Below are 18,129 nucleotides of genomic sequence, written 5' to 3' on the forward strand. Positions count from 1 at the left end.
AAGAAACACATGACAGCAGTGATACAGCGGGGGGAAAAAAAACAGTAAATACAAGTCACTGTATTTTGTGTGTACATGTTTATGTGCGTGCGCATGCGTGCACACAGTGCATGTGTAAAGAGGCAGGCAGACATGCTGACTGACAGTCAGAAGAGGATTTTCTGTCTGTTGCTCAGTGAGAGGCTAATCCTCCACCAGTGTGTCCCCATCTCTCCGTCTCTCTGCCTGTCGTCTGTCTCTCTCACTATCTGATAAATCTAACTTGTTCCGTCTCGGAGCCCTTTCAGCAGGACTGAGCCCAGAGAATCAACAGGCCCTTCATTCCCTCCTCTCCTCGGCTAAACGTCAGGTGGGTGATTGAGTCTTTTCCGGTCGTCTTTTCTTTTCTTTTTTTTTTTTTAAATCGCTTTGGCTAGTTCACCTAAAGATGAGCAGAATTGACCAATTAAGCAGCTATGATTAAGGGTGTGTGTGCTCCACTGCTTTGAACCTTCTGCAGCAGGATGCTTTTTGAAAGCCTTTTGAAGGATATCCAACCAGAATTCTATTCAATTATTTCATTATCCATTTTTTTCTTACATGATTTGAAAAGGGAAGTAATCAAACAGAAATCTGTCTCTGTTTTGCAGCAGCGATGAATGCATTTGGTTTCCACATGCTTCACAAAAGAACATTAAAAGCTCAGTACAGGGGCAGCAGCAAACCTCCTAATCTCGCTGGTTGAATCTACTTCCGAAGCTCAGATTTCGCCTCATATCATAAAGCCTCTCTGAACAAGACCCACAAAACAAATATCAATCAATCAATCAGTCAACTTTTGATTTTTTAAAAGTGTTACATCTCTTCCAGAAGCAGATGTCCTCTGTTAGTATCCTTGCCAAGTACAGTCGGCTCAAACAGTTCCTTTTTTACTTTCCCTTTTAATTCAACCATCAGATCTCTGAGGGGACTCACGACTGCCAATATGACTCTTTAAGTCGGTCCTGCCTTTCACACAGCCTAATGCCTCATTTCCTGCGGGTATTTGCCTGTTCAGAAGGAACTTGTCTCACGTTTTTCGCATTACTTCTTCACGGTTCTATGTTTAACTCCTCCCCCTCAGTTGCCACATTCAGACCGTGGTTTGTTTGCTTTTCCTGCGTTAATCTAATTCACTGCGTCGTCTCAGGATGTTCAAAAGATTGTGTGCCGTTGCCAACTCTAACTGGCGCATCAGATTAACCTTCGCCACTGCCTCGATGGGTCCCGTGTCTGCTCGGGCATGTGCGTTTGTGGGAATGTTACTGTGTAGCGTGTCATTTGAACAGAAAGCAGCAAGTGTCTTAAAATTCTGCTATTTAAAAAAAAATATATATTTCACTCTTGTCCTTCCACCAGACGATATCCCAGAGCAGCGAGCATGGCAAACTCCTTCACCCGCGTGATGTGTGGCCGCAACAAGGCGGTGATGATGGCCAGTCTCGGGGCGGGAACACTGGCGTCTGCCTACCTCCTCAGTGATGGAGCTGCTGCCGCCGAACGGAAGAAGCTCTACCCACCCAGGTTCGCACGCGTGTGTGCAAACTGAGTTGCAGCGAGGTGAGCTTCATTCAAGGCCATTTGATTTACACAAATACACATGTGTATGTGTGTGTGTGTGTGTGTGTGTGTGTGTGTCAACCTCCCACAGTGCAGATTTCCCTGACCTGAGGAAGCACAACAACTGCATGGCCGCTGCCCTGACCCCAGCCATGTACGCCCACTTGAGGGACAAGACCACCCCCAATGACTGGACCCTGGACCAGTGCATCCAGACCGGGGTGGACAACCCCGGGCACCCCTTCATCAAGACCGTGGGGATGGTGGCTGGAGATGAGGAGAGCTACGAGGTCAGGCTCCGTTCTTCACGCAGTGTCTCATTTTCCTTAGAACGGGGGAGGAAAAAGTGAGTGTTTTCATTTTGTTTCTCGTCATCAGGTGTTTGCTGAGCTCTTTGTGCCTGTGATCAAGGACAGACACAACGGCTACGACCCTCGCACAATGAAACATCCCACCGACCTTGATTCCTCCAAGGTTCAATCTTTCCTTCGCTTGCTGTCATATATCCATGAATTCTCTTTGGGTTATACAAGCTACAATCTTTTTTAATTCTTTTTTTTTTTTAGTTATGAGTAAACACCTGTTTTTTCCCTTTTTAAATTGGTTGTGTTAATCTGCTACATCAGATTTTTGCCAAATTTTGAAATTTGCCTCAGTCCTCTGCAACCATTTCACAAATGAGAGGCAAAATGGCAAATGATTGAGAAAAGAAAAAAAAAAGAAAGAAAAAACTTCACCAATCACAGTCAAGGGGGCTGCTGCTGATATTTTTTAACCGCTTTAGCTTTAGCAGGATTAGCTACCCATCACAAACCCACGTGTAGCCGCAAAATGTGACAGTGTTTTTTGTGACAACACACTTTTTGTGATTAAACTCACTTTATTTTGGAGGTCGGCGAGATAAGACAGTCGCGCCAGCTTACCGCTAACAGCGACTTCACGTCGTGTGCGCCCCTGCAGATCAACTCTGGGATGTTCGACGAGCGCTACGTGCTGTCGAGCCGCGTCCGTACCGGTCGCAGCATCCGCGGGCTGAGCCTCCCTCCGGCCTGCAGCCGGTCGGAGCGGCGCGAGGTGGAGCGCGTGGTGGTGACGGCCCTGTCGGGCCTGAAGGGAGACCTGGCTGGGCGCTACTACAGCCTGGGAGAGATGAGTGACAGAGAGCAGCAGCAACTCATCGACGTCAGTAATCACACACACACACACACACACACACACACACACACACACACACACACACACACACACACACACACACACACACAAACCACTCAGAGAAAACTGTGTTTCATGTCATGTTGTCGTTACAAACAATGACCTCACACTGTATGTATGGTTGTTCTCCCGTCCACACGCCGGCCAATCAGGAGCACTTCCTGTTTGATAAGCCTGTGTCGCCTCTGCTCACAGTAGCAGGCATGGCCAGAGACTGGCCTGACGCTCGTGGGATCTGGTAAGAGTAGGGAACAGTTAGTGTCGGAAACACAAGATTTTATACTTGGAATAAAATTTTAGTCTCTGTGTGCAGAGCCTAGAAATTGTTTTTGAAAATAATATGACTGATTTGCTTAAAAAAAAAAAAAAACACTACATCTGGCAGTTAATGCACCACTTTGCGAACCTTATCACAGCCTTGTAGCTGTTCTTCTATAGTGACACTTTTTCTTTAAGTGTGTCTCACATGTCCACTTTTTCTTGCTTAACCTATTAAAAAAAAACAACTATTGTTCGAGGCCCTGGGCAAAGTTGACTTTAATGACTGAGGTGATAGTGGAGCCATCACACCACTAAACATTTCTAAGAGAGAAAAAGGTTCTCCTCAGATGACTTGATGCCATCGGCTGAACCTGATTATCCCTCGCAGGCACAACAACGAGAAGAACTTCCTAATCTGGATCAATGAGGAAGATCACACAAGGGTCATATCCATGGAGAAAGGAGGAAACATGAAGCGAGTGTTTGAAAGGTTCTGCAGAGGACTCAAACAGGTACCCGTGACCCACCCAGTGCCACAGTCATGAAGTATTTAGTGAGTCCTCTCAAGTAGTTCATCCACAAGGCACAAACTTATTTTTGCTGCAAAGTGAAAGGGAAAACTGTAATGTAACAAACCGTGTGACAACCAGGTGGAGCAGCTAATTCAGGAGCGTGGCTGGGAGTTCATGTGGAACGAGCGCCTGGGCTACATCCTCACCTGCCCCTCCAACCTGGGCACCGGGCTCAGGGCCGGCGTGCACATCAAGATTCCCCTTCTCGCCAGGGTAACGCAAGGACCGACGCGTTCGGACGTCGCCCTCGGCTGACTTCAGAGCTCGCTGCATCGTTAAACAAAATCTCCACTGTGGCGTTTGGCGATTTCAGGACCCTCGCTTCAACAAGATCCTGGAGAACCTGAGGCTGCAGAAGAGAGGCACCGGCGGCGTGGACACGGCCGCCACCGGGGACACCTTCGACATCTCTAATCTGGATCGCCTGGGCAAGTCGGAGGTAAACACCCGAGGCCAGGAGCAGGGGAGCGGCAGAGGGGGGGGTGGAGGTTTTAACGGTGACTAACTGCACCCCCTGCTGCTCCTAATCTGTAATCCAGTCAGGAATGTGCTGATTGGGGTTAAAAGATTTATGTTTTCTGCGCTAATCTTTTTTTGCAGCGTTTCCTCGCAACCTTAAACAAGACTGAGGTGAAATCATTTATTTTTAACCTTGAACTGACAGGTCACGAGGAAAATGCCACACCTTCCACTGACACAGTTCGCTCACCCGGCCTGGTTTAGGTATAGCCTGCCGCCCCCCCCAACCCTGGATTACTTTAGATGCCGTGTTGCGAGAACACATCTCACTAAGACTGCAACACTTCCCAAGGAAAAAAGCAAATGTTCTCTTTGGCAGAGAAACCACAGACAGAAAAAAGAGGGTGTTGTTGAAGGCGGGAGTAAGAGAAGAGAAGAGGAGGAGAGGAGATGACAAGCCCAACAAGGGGCTTGAAAGATGACGTCATACAGTCCTCTATCAGGCCAGCAGGGTGCGCTGTGTCAATGGTATGGGTGCCATTGGCCCCATCACAAAACAGTGAATGGCAAAACTGTTTTTTTTTGTTTTTTTTCTCTCATTGTAAGGTAAAAAAAACTGCAGGTTGTTGCTTTAATTTAAAGAATCCCACATGAACGGATGTGAAGATATATCCCAAACCTGAAACATAGGAAAGTTTCAGGTGTATTGGTTGTCGTACCACACAGAATGTACAAAAACCTCAGTGCGGGACTTTTACCCAAGTTGACAAAGCCAAGAACACAGACAAAAACTAAACACAATAATACAAAGTATAGAACAAAGGTCACCAGTTAATCAATAACAGTCAATAACAGATTGCACAATGGAAACAGCGCCTGAGTGCAGAGTGGTGAGGTATGTGTAATATTATACTTTCATTTAAATAGAAGTATACTTCAGCTTGAAGTTCAAACATAAACCATGTGGGCGAAAACAAAGTGAAGAAATGTTTCGGTGCCGTCAAATGCTCCAATTTTCCCAGCCAATCAAATACGCTTTGGATTATTCTCTGTATGCTGTCAACAGTGAATTTACTGAGCAGGATCACAGTGTCTCAGATCTAAGGAGGTGAACTCTAATCTCATGCGAACGTGGGCAGCAGCTGTGTCTGTACCAAACAGAGGCACGCGCGTGAGCACACATTCTCTCTCTGTGTCCGCAGGTGGAGCTGGTGCAGCTCGTCATTGACGGCGTCAACTACCTAGTAGAGTGTGAGAAGAGGCTGGAGAGGGGCCAGGACATCAAGATCCCCTCCCCGCTCCCTCAGTTCAGGAAGTAGGCCGGAGCCCACAGCAGGCGTGCGCACCAGAAGTTAGCTAGTCGCAGAATAGCACTGCGCTACAGCACGTTCATGACTTATGATCTCAATAAACCTCTTAAATGGACTTTGTGGTGTGATTATATTTATTTTCATACTTCCTCTTCAACGGTTACATGTTTTCACTGTTAAGCTTGCATATACACTAAAAATGATTGTGCTTCAGCTTCTGAAATGACGCAGTTGGTTAGTACGTTAGAGGTATAGGGCCACAAGAAGAGAAAAAAATGTCAATTTCTTTTTTCTTTTTTTTTCATAACCTCTTTCGTAGGTTGTCAACCTCACTGGTTGTAAAGATGGAAATAAAATGGCATTGTGTGTGCAGAGTTAAGAGTCTGAACACAGACCTTCACTCCAAAGTTTTGCCATTTGAAGTCCTATTAGCAGGTTTGAGCCCAACAGCAACATGTGCCACAGTAAAATGCTCCTGTCACACCAACATCAAATTTAAACTATAAATCATGCAAATTCTCTCTCTCTCTCTCATTCCTTTTTATAATTTAATGTGTATTTTTTTTCTGAAATGCAAAAGCCTTTAATTCAACCTTCATTAGAAGCAGGAGAACATCCTTCCTACATAAGTTTAATGGCTTTTATTGTCCGCGCCACAGACAATAAAAGCAAAGATTAAAAAAGATATCCAAATAAAACCATAATGTTGCAACAGTTTTCACAAACAAGCTGGTATAAAGGAGCCAGAAATAGGTCAACGATAGCAGGGTAAGACGGCTCTGGGCCACACAGAGTGCAGGACTTTCTCAGGGCTCAACCTGCTGGTTGGACTGAGATATTGTTTTTAGGCCATGGCCAAGTGCCAGACTTAATGAGATGAAGCTCTCCTGGACGTTAATATCAAGAGGCTCACAGAATTCAAGGGCTCAATCCAAACAGCACTTCTACAGAGAAGTCTAGGGTAGTGTTGACAGCTACAAGTGGGTGATTCAAACTGCTTTTGTATCAGATTTTTATTCTGATAATTGTATAAATTGTAAGAAAAAATAAAAATAAAAATAAAAAATACTAATAAATATATCTGTATGGACAAATCCTCAGCACCTGCTAGTTAACTTGGCTTTGGGACATCAGCTACTTCCTGCAGGGCCTTTAATCCACAGGTACCAGGCCAAGCTCATTAGGGCCAGACAGCAGAAGCTCAGCCGCACTCGCCTCATTTTCAGGCTGAGGTGAGAGAAATGTGGGAACTCTGCTTCTTGCACACTGGCATCCTGCTAATGACGACACTCCAGGTTAGTGTCGTCATTATTTGGCCAAGCTGTCCCATTTGGTGGGCCTCTTTCAATCACTCTCCCTCTTCAGGCAGGAGATTAATGGTGCAAATCTACTAATGCTATTAGAGATCCACGCTAAAGAGCTCAGCAATAGCACACCTGTGTTGTGTGTCCCAGCAAGGAATTTATGCTGCGGTTGTTACTCTCTGAACCAGAAGGATGTCAGCGAGATGTTAGAGTTGGAAGTCTTTTCTTTTTTTTTCGTTTTTCTTTTTTTTTTTAACTGGGACACTCAAAAATGTAAATCAAGTGTTGCCCTGACTGAGTCGAACACTCGTGCTGTTTGTTGATTTGGGCGTGTTGGCAACATATTTTCTGAACTTGTTGAGGTTGCACATTAACGTAGAAAAGAAATCTGAAGTGCTTCAAGAAAGTGGGTTAAACAATCGTACAGGTGTGGAAACAGGTCAAGCTGTTATTGACGGCTATAAAAGGTGACGGGTGATTGAGACTGTACATCATCATCAACTTTTAGATTAGTTTAGACACTCCCCAAACATACATAATAGATCGAACTATGTCCTTATACTGAGGCTATAAAAATCAACTCAGAGTCCAGTCTGTGTGTTTGGCCAAAGAGAACCAGAGAGAACTCCTGCTCTTTGCACACTCCTGTTTTTTCCCCCCCAAAAAAGAGGAAACAATCAAAATGAGGCTTTGTGTTCCTGTGGTGTTGATCGGTTTGCTGCTGCCTGCAGGTAAGAAGGAATTCACGCAGGAATTGTTTTAAATAGCCTGTGTCCGCCTGTGTAAATGTTCTGGACTGCTGTCGTTCTGCAGCCTGGGGCCTGAGGTGCTTCACCTGCTGGGGGTCCAACCCTGGCGAATGCACCAGGATCTGGGACTGTCCTGAGCATTACGACCGCTGCAGCACCACCATTGGTAAGTAGTGGCGTCATCAAAACCCAGACGCACCTGATGGCAATATTTGTACAAAGAAATGTTAGTATCTTTTTTCACCATGTGCTCTCCAGAGATGCCTCTTAAAACCGCTTAACGTGTGACCAATATGAGTCTGAACCCCGTTTGAACCGCATGCTGTCTCTGTGTGCCGCAGCTTCTGACAACCTGGTCAGCAAACACTGCATGAGAAGCGACATGTGCGACCGGGTTTATAGTAACGGCCTGCGATGCTGCTCCGGAGACCTGTGTAACGGAGCCAAGCAGACGGCGGTGTTTGTGCCCCTCCTCCTCCTGGCACCTCTCGCCACGGTCACTCTCTACATTTGACAAACAAACTAGTACTTGTGTGCCTGTGTTGTGTTTGTGTTTTGTGTGCGAGGGGAAGCAGAGCACAGATTTCCTGTGATTCTCTGAAAAACATCTACTCAAGTCCTAAATCTTGGCAGGTAGCTGGCATGATTATTTTGACATATGTATAAAGATAGAGGTGTGTATATTATTATTAGTAGAGAACTTTATTTTTTTGCTTACTTTTAGTCATGTCTGAGAGGGCGGGCTAATGCATAGCAGTTACATCAAATGTGTTCAACAGCTGTAATGCATAAAACTACACAGTAGAGGTCAGTATAGGAGAAATCTTAACGGCGACCCCCACAACCTCCTTTTAATGGTGACATGATCAGTAAATGGATGTATCTTGTGGCTGATAATTATAAATGTATATATGTGCATTGTGAACAATTGGTACTCTAATTTCTTGGTTCTGGTCGCTTGTTAATGTGATTAAATGTCATATTAAAGCTTCTTGAGAATATTAAATTTTTGTCACATTTTACTTTTCTGATTTAACAATGACTTTATTCAGGCTTTCCAACTGGGAACTCTAACTTGCTGTATTTTGCCTCAAATTTGGAAATCAAACACATTTAATGTGAATAGACAAGAAAACTGATACTATATAACAGTTACGGAAACAACGTCCTTTCAGTCCATATATGGACCACGTTTTGCACTCTGACACACCTGTCTGATTATACACATTGTGCACTGTCCATTTTGATGTTTCACATGAGAGACACAGCTCTTTTTTTTTTTTTTTTTAGTTAACATGAAAGTGGACAAAAACGGCATTCTACTATTTGGACAGCAGGGACCGCCAAAAACTGGTTGCAAGATGTCTATAAATGACAAGCTCTCCATACAGAAAGGACCACAAAATTGAAAACTTTTTTTGTTGATTGATTAAAAAAGTGCATACTCCAATCATTGCTCACCTCCGGTACCGCCCACACATGCAAATATGGAATCTTTACGGTTTCAATAGGAACTGGACTCAACTCAAGATGGCGCTGTCCGAGTATCAGGACGCTTTTTATTTTATTTTATTTTTTGCCGTACGAACTCTGCAGGCAGGCTTTATATGCCTTTTCATGAATTAATGAATGAAAACACCAGTGGTTTAATCTTGTGACTTTAACAATGTACGTGTTTGCTTTGCTTTGCAAGTGCAGAAGCAGAAAAACAGAATGTACGGTGTGTCTGTGCTACCTTCAGGCTCACTTCCTGAGTCTGTGGAAGAGAAAACCTTCGCGCTAACTTCATTTATGGGTGTCGGACACTCGCAGACGAAAATTCCACACTTGCTATTTATAGCCACAGAACACAGAAAACGGACATTTGCAAGAATGAGCAAATATGGCTTTTTAGGTTGAGCGTGTGAAATCAAGTGGCTCATTTGATTAAAATGGGGGGGGCAAATTTCACTCATTCGTCGGTGTGCTAACGCAGCATGCTAGCAAGAATATGTGTGCAAAAACGGCTGCACATCGAGCATATGAACCAACAAGAGGGCAGGTTTCTGTGTGCAGTCTCTTTGTAACACTTGACCCCATACAGAAACATAGCTATCGATACTGCTGATGCTTCCTGAGCTAAAAATAAATAAATAAATAAAGACGACTACTGATTCCTCTTACCGCACTGTTTCTAATAAAGGAGTAAATAATTCTTTAGAGTCACCACCGTCACAAAGACTTGTGGCCCCAGCATGTGACAAAAAGATGTCCGTTTGAGCATCACTAACTGTAACATAAGAGTTTTCTGGAAACCTGCACAAATAATCACACTTTATCCCCTTTTCGATGGCCTCCGAAAGTGCTCGTCATTCCCTAATGAAAACTGAAAATTGCAACACATCGGGCGCAAAAAAAAAAAAAAAGACATCCGCTGGTTAATTGAATCATCGTGGTTGAGAAGGTTTGAAATTAATTCCACGTAAAGAGAAGATCAAAAGCGAGCCTGTCAGTGGGATGTCGGGGGGGGGGGGGGGATGAGAGCGCCGAGGCATGTGGGATAATCCCGTTAACATTCATTCAGACTGGGGATACACAACTGTACAGTGCGCAGAGGATTAGGGCTCAACAGTCACTGGTCGAGAGGCAAACCAGCCTGTGGAACGTCCTCTCTCGGCTTTAAGCGCTTTCCTCAGCGATGATCAACCTTTGTGAGCCCAGTTCGAGTCGGCCTGCAGAACAGATTGGATTATAAAAAATTTAAAAAAAAAAAAAAAAACATAAGAGAGAGAAAACGCATGCGTCACTGCTTAATGCTGATTGCCAAGGACATGTTTTAATACGAGCGCATGGATTACGCACACACGTATCATATAGTATCGTTGCATTCGTCACGTCGCAGCCTCTGAAGACGCTGCGCACGGACCGGGCTGAAAATCGGTGACTACACTCCCCAAGTCTCGGTTCCAGACTTTTATTTTAGCCATTTATACGTTGCTGACAGGAACAGCAGCCAATTTGCTCGTAGGCCAAATTCCATGATGGCATTGGCACGTTGCTATATCACATTAAAAAAAAAAAACTTACTGAACATAAGAAGAAAAGCAGCAACAACAAAAAAAGAAAAGAAGCCTTAATTGCAGTGGAAGAGGAGTAGCAGCTACACAATGAGGGACTAAAACCCATTAAAACAGGCCAAAGAGATTTATTGACATGACAACATGCTAACAGCGACAACAATAATGTGCTCCTATAAATATATCTTTTTTTTTTTTTAATTATTATTATCATTATTTTTTTATCTTTGAACTTTTTGATTTGTTTATAAGAATTGACACACGTTTTAAAATGTGAAAAAGGTTTGGGGTTTGGGTCCAGTTGAGGTCAAATGGAATTTACCGAAGGAAATGAAAATGCTGGATTATGTTGTTGTGGTTGTGGTTGTTTTTCAACAGTAGAGAATCAAGAACCAAAATGTGCTTTATCATGCGAGTCAAATTTATTCTGAAAGTGCCAAGGCAACGTGAACAGAAGCGTAAAACCTCTGAGGAAAAACTGCAACTGCGTACAAAACAGCAAGAAAGAAAGAGACAGAAAGAGTCTTGAAAGCAACATAAACTCTCTCTGACAAGCGCAGGGAAAACAATTAACTGCAACATCATTCATAAATATGAGACAAATTAAAATAGTTCCTCAAATAAATAGCAAAGCATCACAGATTCCACTCAGCACAACATTTGGCAAACAGAAGAAAAACCAATACAAAAAATATTTATGATGGCATTCATTGCACTGGTGGTGTATTTACAGAGATGGAAGGAATGTGTGTGTGTGTGTGTGTGTGTGTGTGTGTCTGATTGCAATCTCATTCCACAGTGCAGAAGTTATCCAGGCTGTTCTCTCGGGTGCTGAGCAGGTCCCGGTGCTCCAGCAATTGGTACTGAAAGGAAACCCGGTTGATGTAGTTGCCGCTGGACACCAGCCTCACCACTGAGTTATCGCAGCCGATCTTCATCTGGGCTAAAGGGTCAAAGAGTTGAACAAGTTATTCAAACTGGAGTGTGGACAGCGTCGCCTGGTCTCAGCCTGGCTTGGCGGGAGTGTTGATGGGTCGCCGTGAAGAAGGTCTTTTGCGTATTTACTCAATCAACCCCGGAAAGAAATTAAATAAATCATTGTGATGCTCTGTGGTCCAAGTTATACACAGTTCTGCGTGTACATTGGAGTGTACTTGTCTTTTTGCTGATGGGACTTTGACATTGTGCACTGCTGAAAATGAATGAAAACTACCAGTGTCATGTTGTTTTTCGGGGGGACGGTTTTAAGCGATGCGCACACACAGACGAGCTGACGGAAGTGTTGAATAAAAGTTACATTAGAGGGAACTACAGAAGAGTTTCTTTATTCGCTCTACAGTACGTAAGAAGCAGAATGAAACATCTGCTCATTTTTAAACTGCAATTTTTTTTTTTTAAAGGCAGAAAAGGAAACAACTTATCAAACAGAAAATCTAAGCGCTAACAGCTTGTAGCTAAGAGCATTTTAGCTAATGCTACTGTTAGCTAAAGCGCTGGCACTTCTACACACCTCCTGCTACGTCATCAAAATGTTTTGAGCCTGTGAAGTGGTCGTTGTTACACAAACGGTACACAGCATTTTTCGAGAAAATATTGGTTTAGGAGCATAAATAGGAGGTCCATTTGAGACACAATGAGCTACCACAAAGACAAAGTTCTTTGTTGTCCCTTCAACTGCTTAAATACTTGGTCAAAGGCTTTAGCAACACATTAAAACTATTGAATTACACCTGTGGTACAGTCTTCGTCTCATTCACAGCTAAAATCTGTGCCCTGATTTGTGCATCGACTGCAACAGTTCTCCATAAGCTTGAGTGACTTTCAGTTGAAGGTTTCTTTTGCCTACTGGAAGACCTGAATGTCATCAAGACTCACCGAGGCCTCCGATGGAGAAACACAGGTCGGCTACTGGGAACATCCTGGACGTGTCCACACCATTTCCTCCCAGCAGCTCCACGTAGTCACCTGAGCCCGAACAGCCGGACCACACCTGTCTCTGCAACAACACAGACAGCAATATATTTAATTAAACAAAATAAAATAAATAATAAATACAAATGAAAGGGGCAGAGAGCGAAAGGAAAACTGTTTCTCATTAAAAAATGTTATGTTTGTACTTTATTTGAGGTTTAATTCTTAGTTTTATTTTGTGTACAGTACTTCCAGCAACACAGCTGGATGAAAATGATTTCCTTTCAGTCATTTTAAATAAATAAATTCCCAAAAAGAATTTCCACAATGGCAAAAACAACAATGATAATCTGTAGAACACAAATGATTCCAATGTCGATCAAAGTGGGCAACTCAAAGTCAGTTTCTTTAACAGTGAGTTAGACAAACAAAACCACAAACTCTCAGTGTACAACGTCACGCGTTGTTGTTTCCATCCAAGACTTTGTGTGAATCGCTAAACATCCAAAATAGACATTTTTCTAATTAATGACTAACTGGGCTGAGTGTCACCTGCAGACTGAGCTCATTGCTCCTGGCCTGACCCAGGCTGAGCTCCGTCACACGGATCTCCACCGGGTAGATGATGGAGAAGCTGCAGTTCCTGCGCTGGTGTGGCAGCACCATGGTGAAGCTGCCCTCGGGACTCTGAGACATGATGTTGCAGGCTACACACAGACACACAGACACACACACACAGACACACAAGAGAAGGCCTTAGAAACGAACAGTTCCCCATCAGAGGAGAAGCTCATTACTGACACCTCGGGTCGCAAATTGGACGTAATCGGGGCTGACTGCCGGAAGGAGACACACATTAGGGGGGAACATGGAAATCCAATTTAAGTTTTGATGGCAAAGATAAGAAAATAATGAAATTTGAATTGATAACAGTGCGGCAGACAAGACACGGCAACAAGAGTCGCAACACAGCGTGTGGTGATTAGTTTGGGTGAGTGGCGGAGCTCTGATAGGCAGCGCTGGAGAGCGAGAGTGCAAGAGCAGAGACGCATTTCTAAAGCTCAGACGAGCGTGTTGAACGTGATCAACTAAAAAGCCTTTTAACGGTGCCACCGTCATGTACTTTGCAGCCTGATAAAAACTAAAACTCTGGGGGTTGGTGTAACTGTGCTTACACATATTAAAACTAGCAGACACAGAGGTTTGTTTTCCCTGAGGGCAAAGTCTGTATCGTGGAGCTGCAGAGTAATGAATGCCACGTTTGTATTGAATTACAACCTGCACTCACGCTTATAAAAAAGAGCATTTATTTCAGATGCACGGTATCCAACAGCAGAAGCGTTTCTTTGTTTGTTGTACTGCGTCTAACACGGACGACTGCAGTTTAAAATGTGAGTATGTCAACAAAACATTGTTGCATTTCTCATGAGATTTTTTTCCTGCTTGTTTTCTCCTCCGGCAGTCGCTTTAAATCTCGTCTCGGCTCTGACGTCTCTTCCCGTCTGGAGCGCTGCTTGCCTGAAGGCCCAGGTCTCTGGCTGCTACATGTGAGACGCGGCGTTAACAACATGTTTGACAAGCAGCTGGAAAGCAGGTGCGCCGCACTCACTCAATCTCCTTCTGGCGCCGTCGGCCTTGATTGACATGACCGGGGGCAAACAAAGTGGGGGAGACGGAACGGAAGTGCGCCTCAGTTCAAACAGAGAGGCTGAAATTTGACTTATTTTTTTTGCATTGTCATTGTCTTGCATAGAATTTAGTTTCCTTCCTCCACTTTACATATACTTGCTTTATAGGATGGTGCAACAGTGAGAGAAGTGAGGGGACCAGGTGCAGGGGGACTCACGGAAGGGGTTGTAGAGCTTCTTGACGGCCAGGGTGAAGCCGCTGTCGGGGCTCTGGATGCGGAAGAAGACCATGGCGACGTTCTGGGAGGAGCGGCTGGAGGCGGCGCCTCCCGTGGAGGAGCAGTAGTCTGTGTAGCGCTGGTGCATGGGCAGCTGGTGGTCCTGCCTGCTGGGGAACTTCTCTCCCTTCAGAACCCAGCCGTCAAACATCTGCCGCAGGGGGAAAGAAATAATAGAGGTTTGATATTTTTTTTTTTTTTTTTTTTTTTTTTTTAAATGTTCAGTTTAGGAGTTTATCAAGCAACTTGTTTGTCTCTTGGCTACAGAACCAGAAATGCTCCAACAATGAAATTAAAATGACATTTTCAGATTAATCTGACTGAAATAAGGACATCATTTGCGGGGGAATAATACATTTTCTGATTTCTGATTCGGACCTACAAACAATTCATGCTATTGTGTGCATACATAGAATGTGGCCACTGTGAGCATTTCGTAGTTTGGGCCTTGATTTTATTTAGATAGGTCATTTTTTAATGAAATTAAAATCACTCTTTTGTTGCTGCTTCCAGTGTCGGCGTCATAAATTGTTTCTTCCTTTAAGGTTCTTGCTTTCCTTTGATCTTTGATCAGCAGCCATAATAAATCGACTCAAATCAAATAATATCCAGTGTGGTTGTGTGAGGACATTCAGGAGGAGCGCGTTTGTCATTCGAACATGAGCGCGTTTACCAAAAATCACTGTTGCTCAGCTCAAGCCGAGACGTTTGTTTCCTCCAGGCAGCAACTAGTTCAGTGTTATTACAGGCTGCTGTGCTTCTAATCATCTTTAATTAAAATTCTATAATCCAACATGCTCTATAAATATTGCGCAAATCTCATCCATTCCAAGCAGGGAGAGGTGTTTTCTGCCTCTAATTAAAGACAAAACTCGGCTTAACAAATCACATCTGACGCGAGGAGAGCACACAAAATTATTTGTGGTTTTCCATTTTGACACTTTAGCCCACATGGGGATAAAAAGTGCATTCCAACTGGCAGGCTCGGCTCCTCCACTTCCCACTCTCGCTCCGAGAAGAGTGACTAACGCGGCTCCAAGTGTTCTGCCCCTGAGCGCCGCCTTAACCTCGTGTGACACCGTTTTAATCCCCCCTCCCAAGAAAACAGAGAAGAAAAAGCGCAACGAAATGAAAAGAGGGTCTGTCGAGTCTCCGCTCCGAGTTCAGAGGGCCGCGTGGGTTCGCCGGCTGCGGCAGATTGGAGCCAAACCTTGATGAAGTCGCCGGCGCTGCAGTCCACGTTGACGTCGTACAGCTCCAGGCTGATCACCTCGCTGGGCTCGGCGATGACAAATGCGGCACAGGCCAGCTGGGGCTTGGAGGCCACGAAGGTGAAGTGGCCGTCGGTGGCCAACATGTCCAGACATCCTGGGCAACAAACAGAAACATGACGATGGTGATGGTGATGGTGATGGTGATGAGGATAACACTGTATATGCTGCTTTAATTCTGAAAATTTCCAGAATAGGCATTCTATTACATTCTGTGAGGTAGATGATAATGGGGAGTAGCAAGTTACATGTAACGTCTTTATGCCGTCTAATTACAAAATAAAGATAACTGTGATTAGTTACATTACTGGAAAAAAGTGCAAGTGATTTACAGTTACTTGTGGAATTATTCATGAGACAATTTTAATGACTTTTGATCAATTTTCACAAAAAAGGCTGGCCTTCGTGTTGCTTTGCATGGTTTTCTCATGCACTGGCTTGGCACGAGCAAAAAGAGCACGGCAAAAATACTGAGCACACACATACATTTGAAAATCTTGGAAAAATTGCTTAATTTTTCCACTGAGTGCTAAATGAAAGGTTAAATTGCAGTTCAGTGGACATACAGTATCTTTGCAAAACATGTGATTGATTTTGCTGCTTTAAAAGACAGTAGATTGTGCTGCCCTGACTTTGTATCTCAGAATGATCTCACAGTAATAAGAGGTAATGAAGTTTGACCTTGTGATGGCTGTTGTTGTTGTTGTTTTGCATACTGCAGTCAGGTATAAACAGGTTGAGGACATCTATTCAAAATTTAGAAAAGTAATGAAAATGTAATCCAATGAAATTAGGTGCATTAGTTTGTTAAAGTAATTGAAATAGTTACACTGTTACATTTTCAACCGGGCAACTCGTAATTGTGACTAATAACATTTGCAAAGTCGTCTTCCCAACACTGATGATAACGACAGCAGCATAAAAAAGTCTTTCAACTTTCAACACGTTTCTCAATCAACAGGTGCAGACGAGATGGTTGATTCACCTGCTAAACAAGTTCACTGGGTGAGTTTAACTGATCACATGACACTGTTTCAATTAAGCAAGTAAACTATGTATATAGTAACTAACTTGTCAGTCAGGCGCAATCAGCTGCGGTCAACACTTACTGAGGGGTCTGCGGAAAACAAAGTCCTCTGACTCTCTTTTCTGGTCCAGACTGAGCAGGGAGAATAATCCATCTGAAGCGTCGCTCTCCTGCAAACATGAGCGGCACAGACGTTATTTTACTCTGACATTTGACAAAAAAAAAGAAGAAGAAGAAGGAGAAGAAGAAGAAGAAGAAGAAAGAAGAAAAAGCGTTCCAAAAGGAAGTCTGAAGTCTCACCTCGATGTAGCGGCTGCGCCCCAGCCGTGACGAGAGGGAGATGAGGAAGAGGAGGAGGTGCGTGCGAGGAGACAGCGACATGCTGACGTGCGTGTGCTCTCCGATGTTGCGTGCGTGCAGCCAGCCAGGAGCGCGGGGCGGAAATAACAGCACCGCTGGAGAGGTGGCAGCTTTTATAGCAGCGCGGGCAGGCGGACGGACCGCAGGCAGCAGGCAGCAGGCAGCAGGCAGGGCCTCTACCCAGAGACACTCATCCAGCCGGACTCACACTCACTCTAATCGTGTGTGAAGACCCGTCATGCTTTTGGTGCGTAGGGGGCAGCGACGCGTCGTGTAAAAATAGAAATGCGAGGAAAAGTCAACCGGGATCAAAGTGAAGAACCGCCAGGAGCAGCGACAGCACGGCCGAGAACTGCTGCAAGGGGAGGGTCAATGTTGAAATACAGCATCAGGAATGTTGAAATATAGCGTATGCGGGACAGAGGTGTGATAAAGAAGTCAAAGCTTTGCACGCTGCAGACACGTTTGATGGAAATGCCGCGTGAAGGGTAAAAAAATAAAAACAAACCGACTCCAACATTGTGCTTTCAGTCAAAACTCACAAAAATAAGCAGAGCGGACTTCCATCGTTTGTTTGTGTTTTACCTGTCAGGCCGTATACATTTAGCTTCCTCCTACTAGTTTGTAGTAGCAATCACTGGCACTCAGCTCCTCAATCTGCATTGAAAATATAAACATATCAAAACCGTCGACTCGCTCAAGAGTAAAGTTGTGAGGATGGATATTTAAAAACACTTCATGTGCACCAGAACAGCGCTTGGTGTGATTGACTGCGGTCCAAATGAGTTTCCTTCTTTCTTCCTTCTACTGGCACGCAGGCATTTCTCAGCTGCAACTTGTACTCCAGGCTTAAAAAAAACAACCTGATTCTTCTCCGTGCACTGATCCTCATCCTGTACGCTGTATACACAGAGGCCACTTGTGGTGTTTTGCCCATCTTTGGCTTCAATCGGAAAGTGGCACACGCACACTAAAGTGTAACCAGGCCCACTGTCTTCCTCTGGCTTTAAGATCTCAGATACACAGAATCTCTATCAAGCCGATTAAGCCGTGATGAGGGAAGAGATTTGCGCTTTGTGTATGCGTTTGATTCATTGCTTGAGCATCCGCACAGATTTACAGCGTTTTTTTGTTTGTTGAGTTTTCTCTT

General features: G+C 44.2%; 3 protein-coding genes across 4 annotated transcripts; 2 read left to right on the forward strand and 1 right to left on the reverse strand.

The window, feature by feature from the left end:
• Positions 1 to 213: 213 nt before the first annotated feature.
• On the forward strand, positions 214 to 5,492 carry LOC142893126 (creatine kinase U-type, mitochondrial-like). The gene is made up of 10 exons (XM_076033405.1): positions 214 to 349; positions 1,378 to 1,542; positions 1,670 to 1,868; positions 1,957 to 2,052; positions 2,539 to 2,760; positions 2,946 to 3,031; positions 3,443 to 3,566; positions 3,705 to 3,839; positions 3,940 to 4,065; positions 5,288 to 5,492. The coding sequence occupies exons 2-10, from the start codon at positions 1,400 to 1,402 to the stop codon at positions 5,402 to 5,404; spliced, it is 1,248 nt and encodes a 415-aa protein (XP_075889520.1). The 5' UTR covers positions 214 to 349; positions 1,378 to 1,399; the 3' UTR covers positions 5,405 to 5,492.
• Positions 5,493 to 7,260: 1,768 nt separating this feature from the next.
• Positions 7,261 to 8,242, forward strand: LOC142893127 (urokinase plasminogen activator surface receptor-like). Its single transcript, XM_076033406.1, has 3 exons — positions 7,261 to 7,430; positions 7,513 to 7,614; positions 7,790 to 8,242. Exons 1-3 carry the CDS (start codon positions 7,382 to 7,384, stop codon positions 7,960 to 7,962), a joined length of 324 nt encoding a protein of 107 aa, XP_075889521.1. The 5' UTR covers positions 7,261 to 7,381; the 3' UTR covers positions 7,963 to 8,242.
• Positions 8,243 to 10,718: 2,476 nt separating this feature from the next.
• On the reverse strand, positions 10,719 to 17,619 carry LOC142893128 (corticotropin-releasing factor-binding protein-like). Of its 2 annotated transcripts, none has more exons than XM_076033408.1 (7): positions 16,920 to 17,619; positions 16,702 to 16,789; positions 15,532 to 15,689; positions 14,262 to 14,472; positions 12,968 to 13,122; positions 12,380 to 12,494; positions 10,719 to 11,447 (listed from the first exon to the last, which is right to left on the reverse strand). In XM_076033408.1, exons 1-7 carry the CDS (start codon positions 16,998 to 17,000, stop codon positions 11,293 to 11,295), a joined length of 963 nt encoding a protein of 320 aa, XP_075889523.1. In that variant the 5' UTR covers positions 17,001 to 17,619; the 3' UTR covers positions 10,719 to 11,292. The 2 variants fall into 2 exon arrangements, with proteins under 2 accessions (XP_075889523.1, XP_075889522.1); XM_076033407.1 differs by having other exon boundaries at positions 12,380 to 12,500; positions 16,920 to 17,599.
• Positions 17,620 to 18,129: the final 510 nt, after the last annotated feature.

This window comes from Nelusetta ayraudi, unplaced genomic scaffold (genome assembly GCF_046127955.1).
Source record: "Nelusetta ayraudi isolate G7.1 ecotype Tasmania unplaced genomic scaffold, CSIRO-AGI_Nayr_v1 ptg000041l, whole genome shotgun sequence".
In the NCBI taxonomy this organism is placed as follows: domain Eukaryota; kingdom Metazoa; phylum Chordata; class Actinopteri; order Tetraodontiformes; family Monacanthidae; genus Nelusetta; species Nelusetta ayraudi.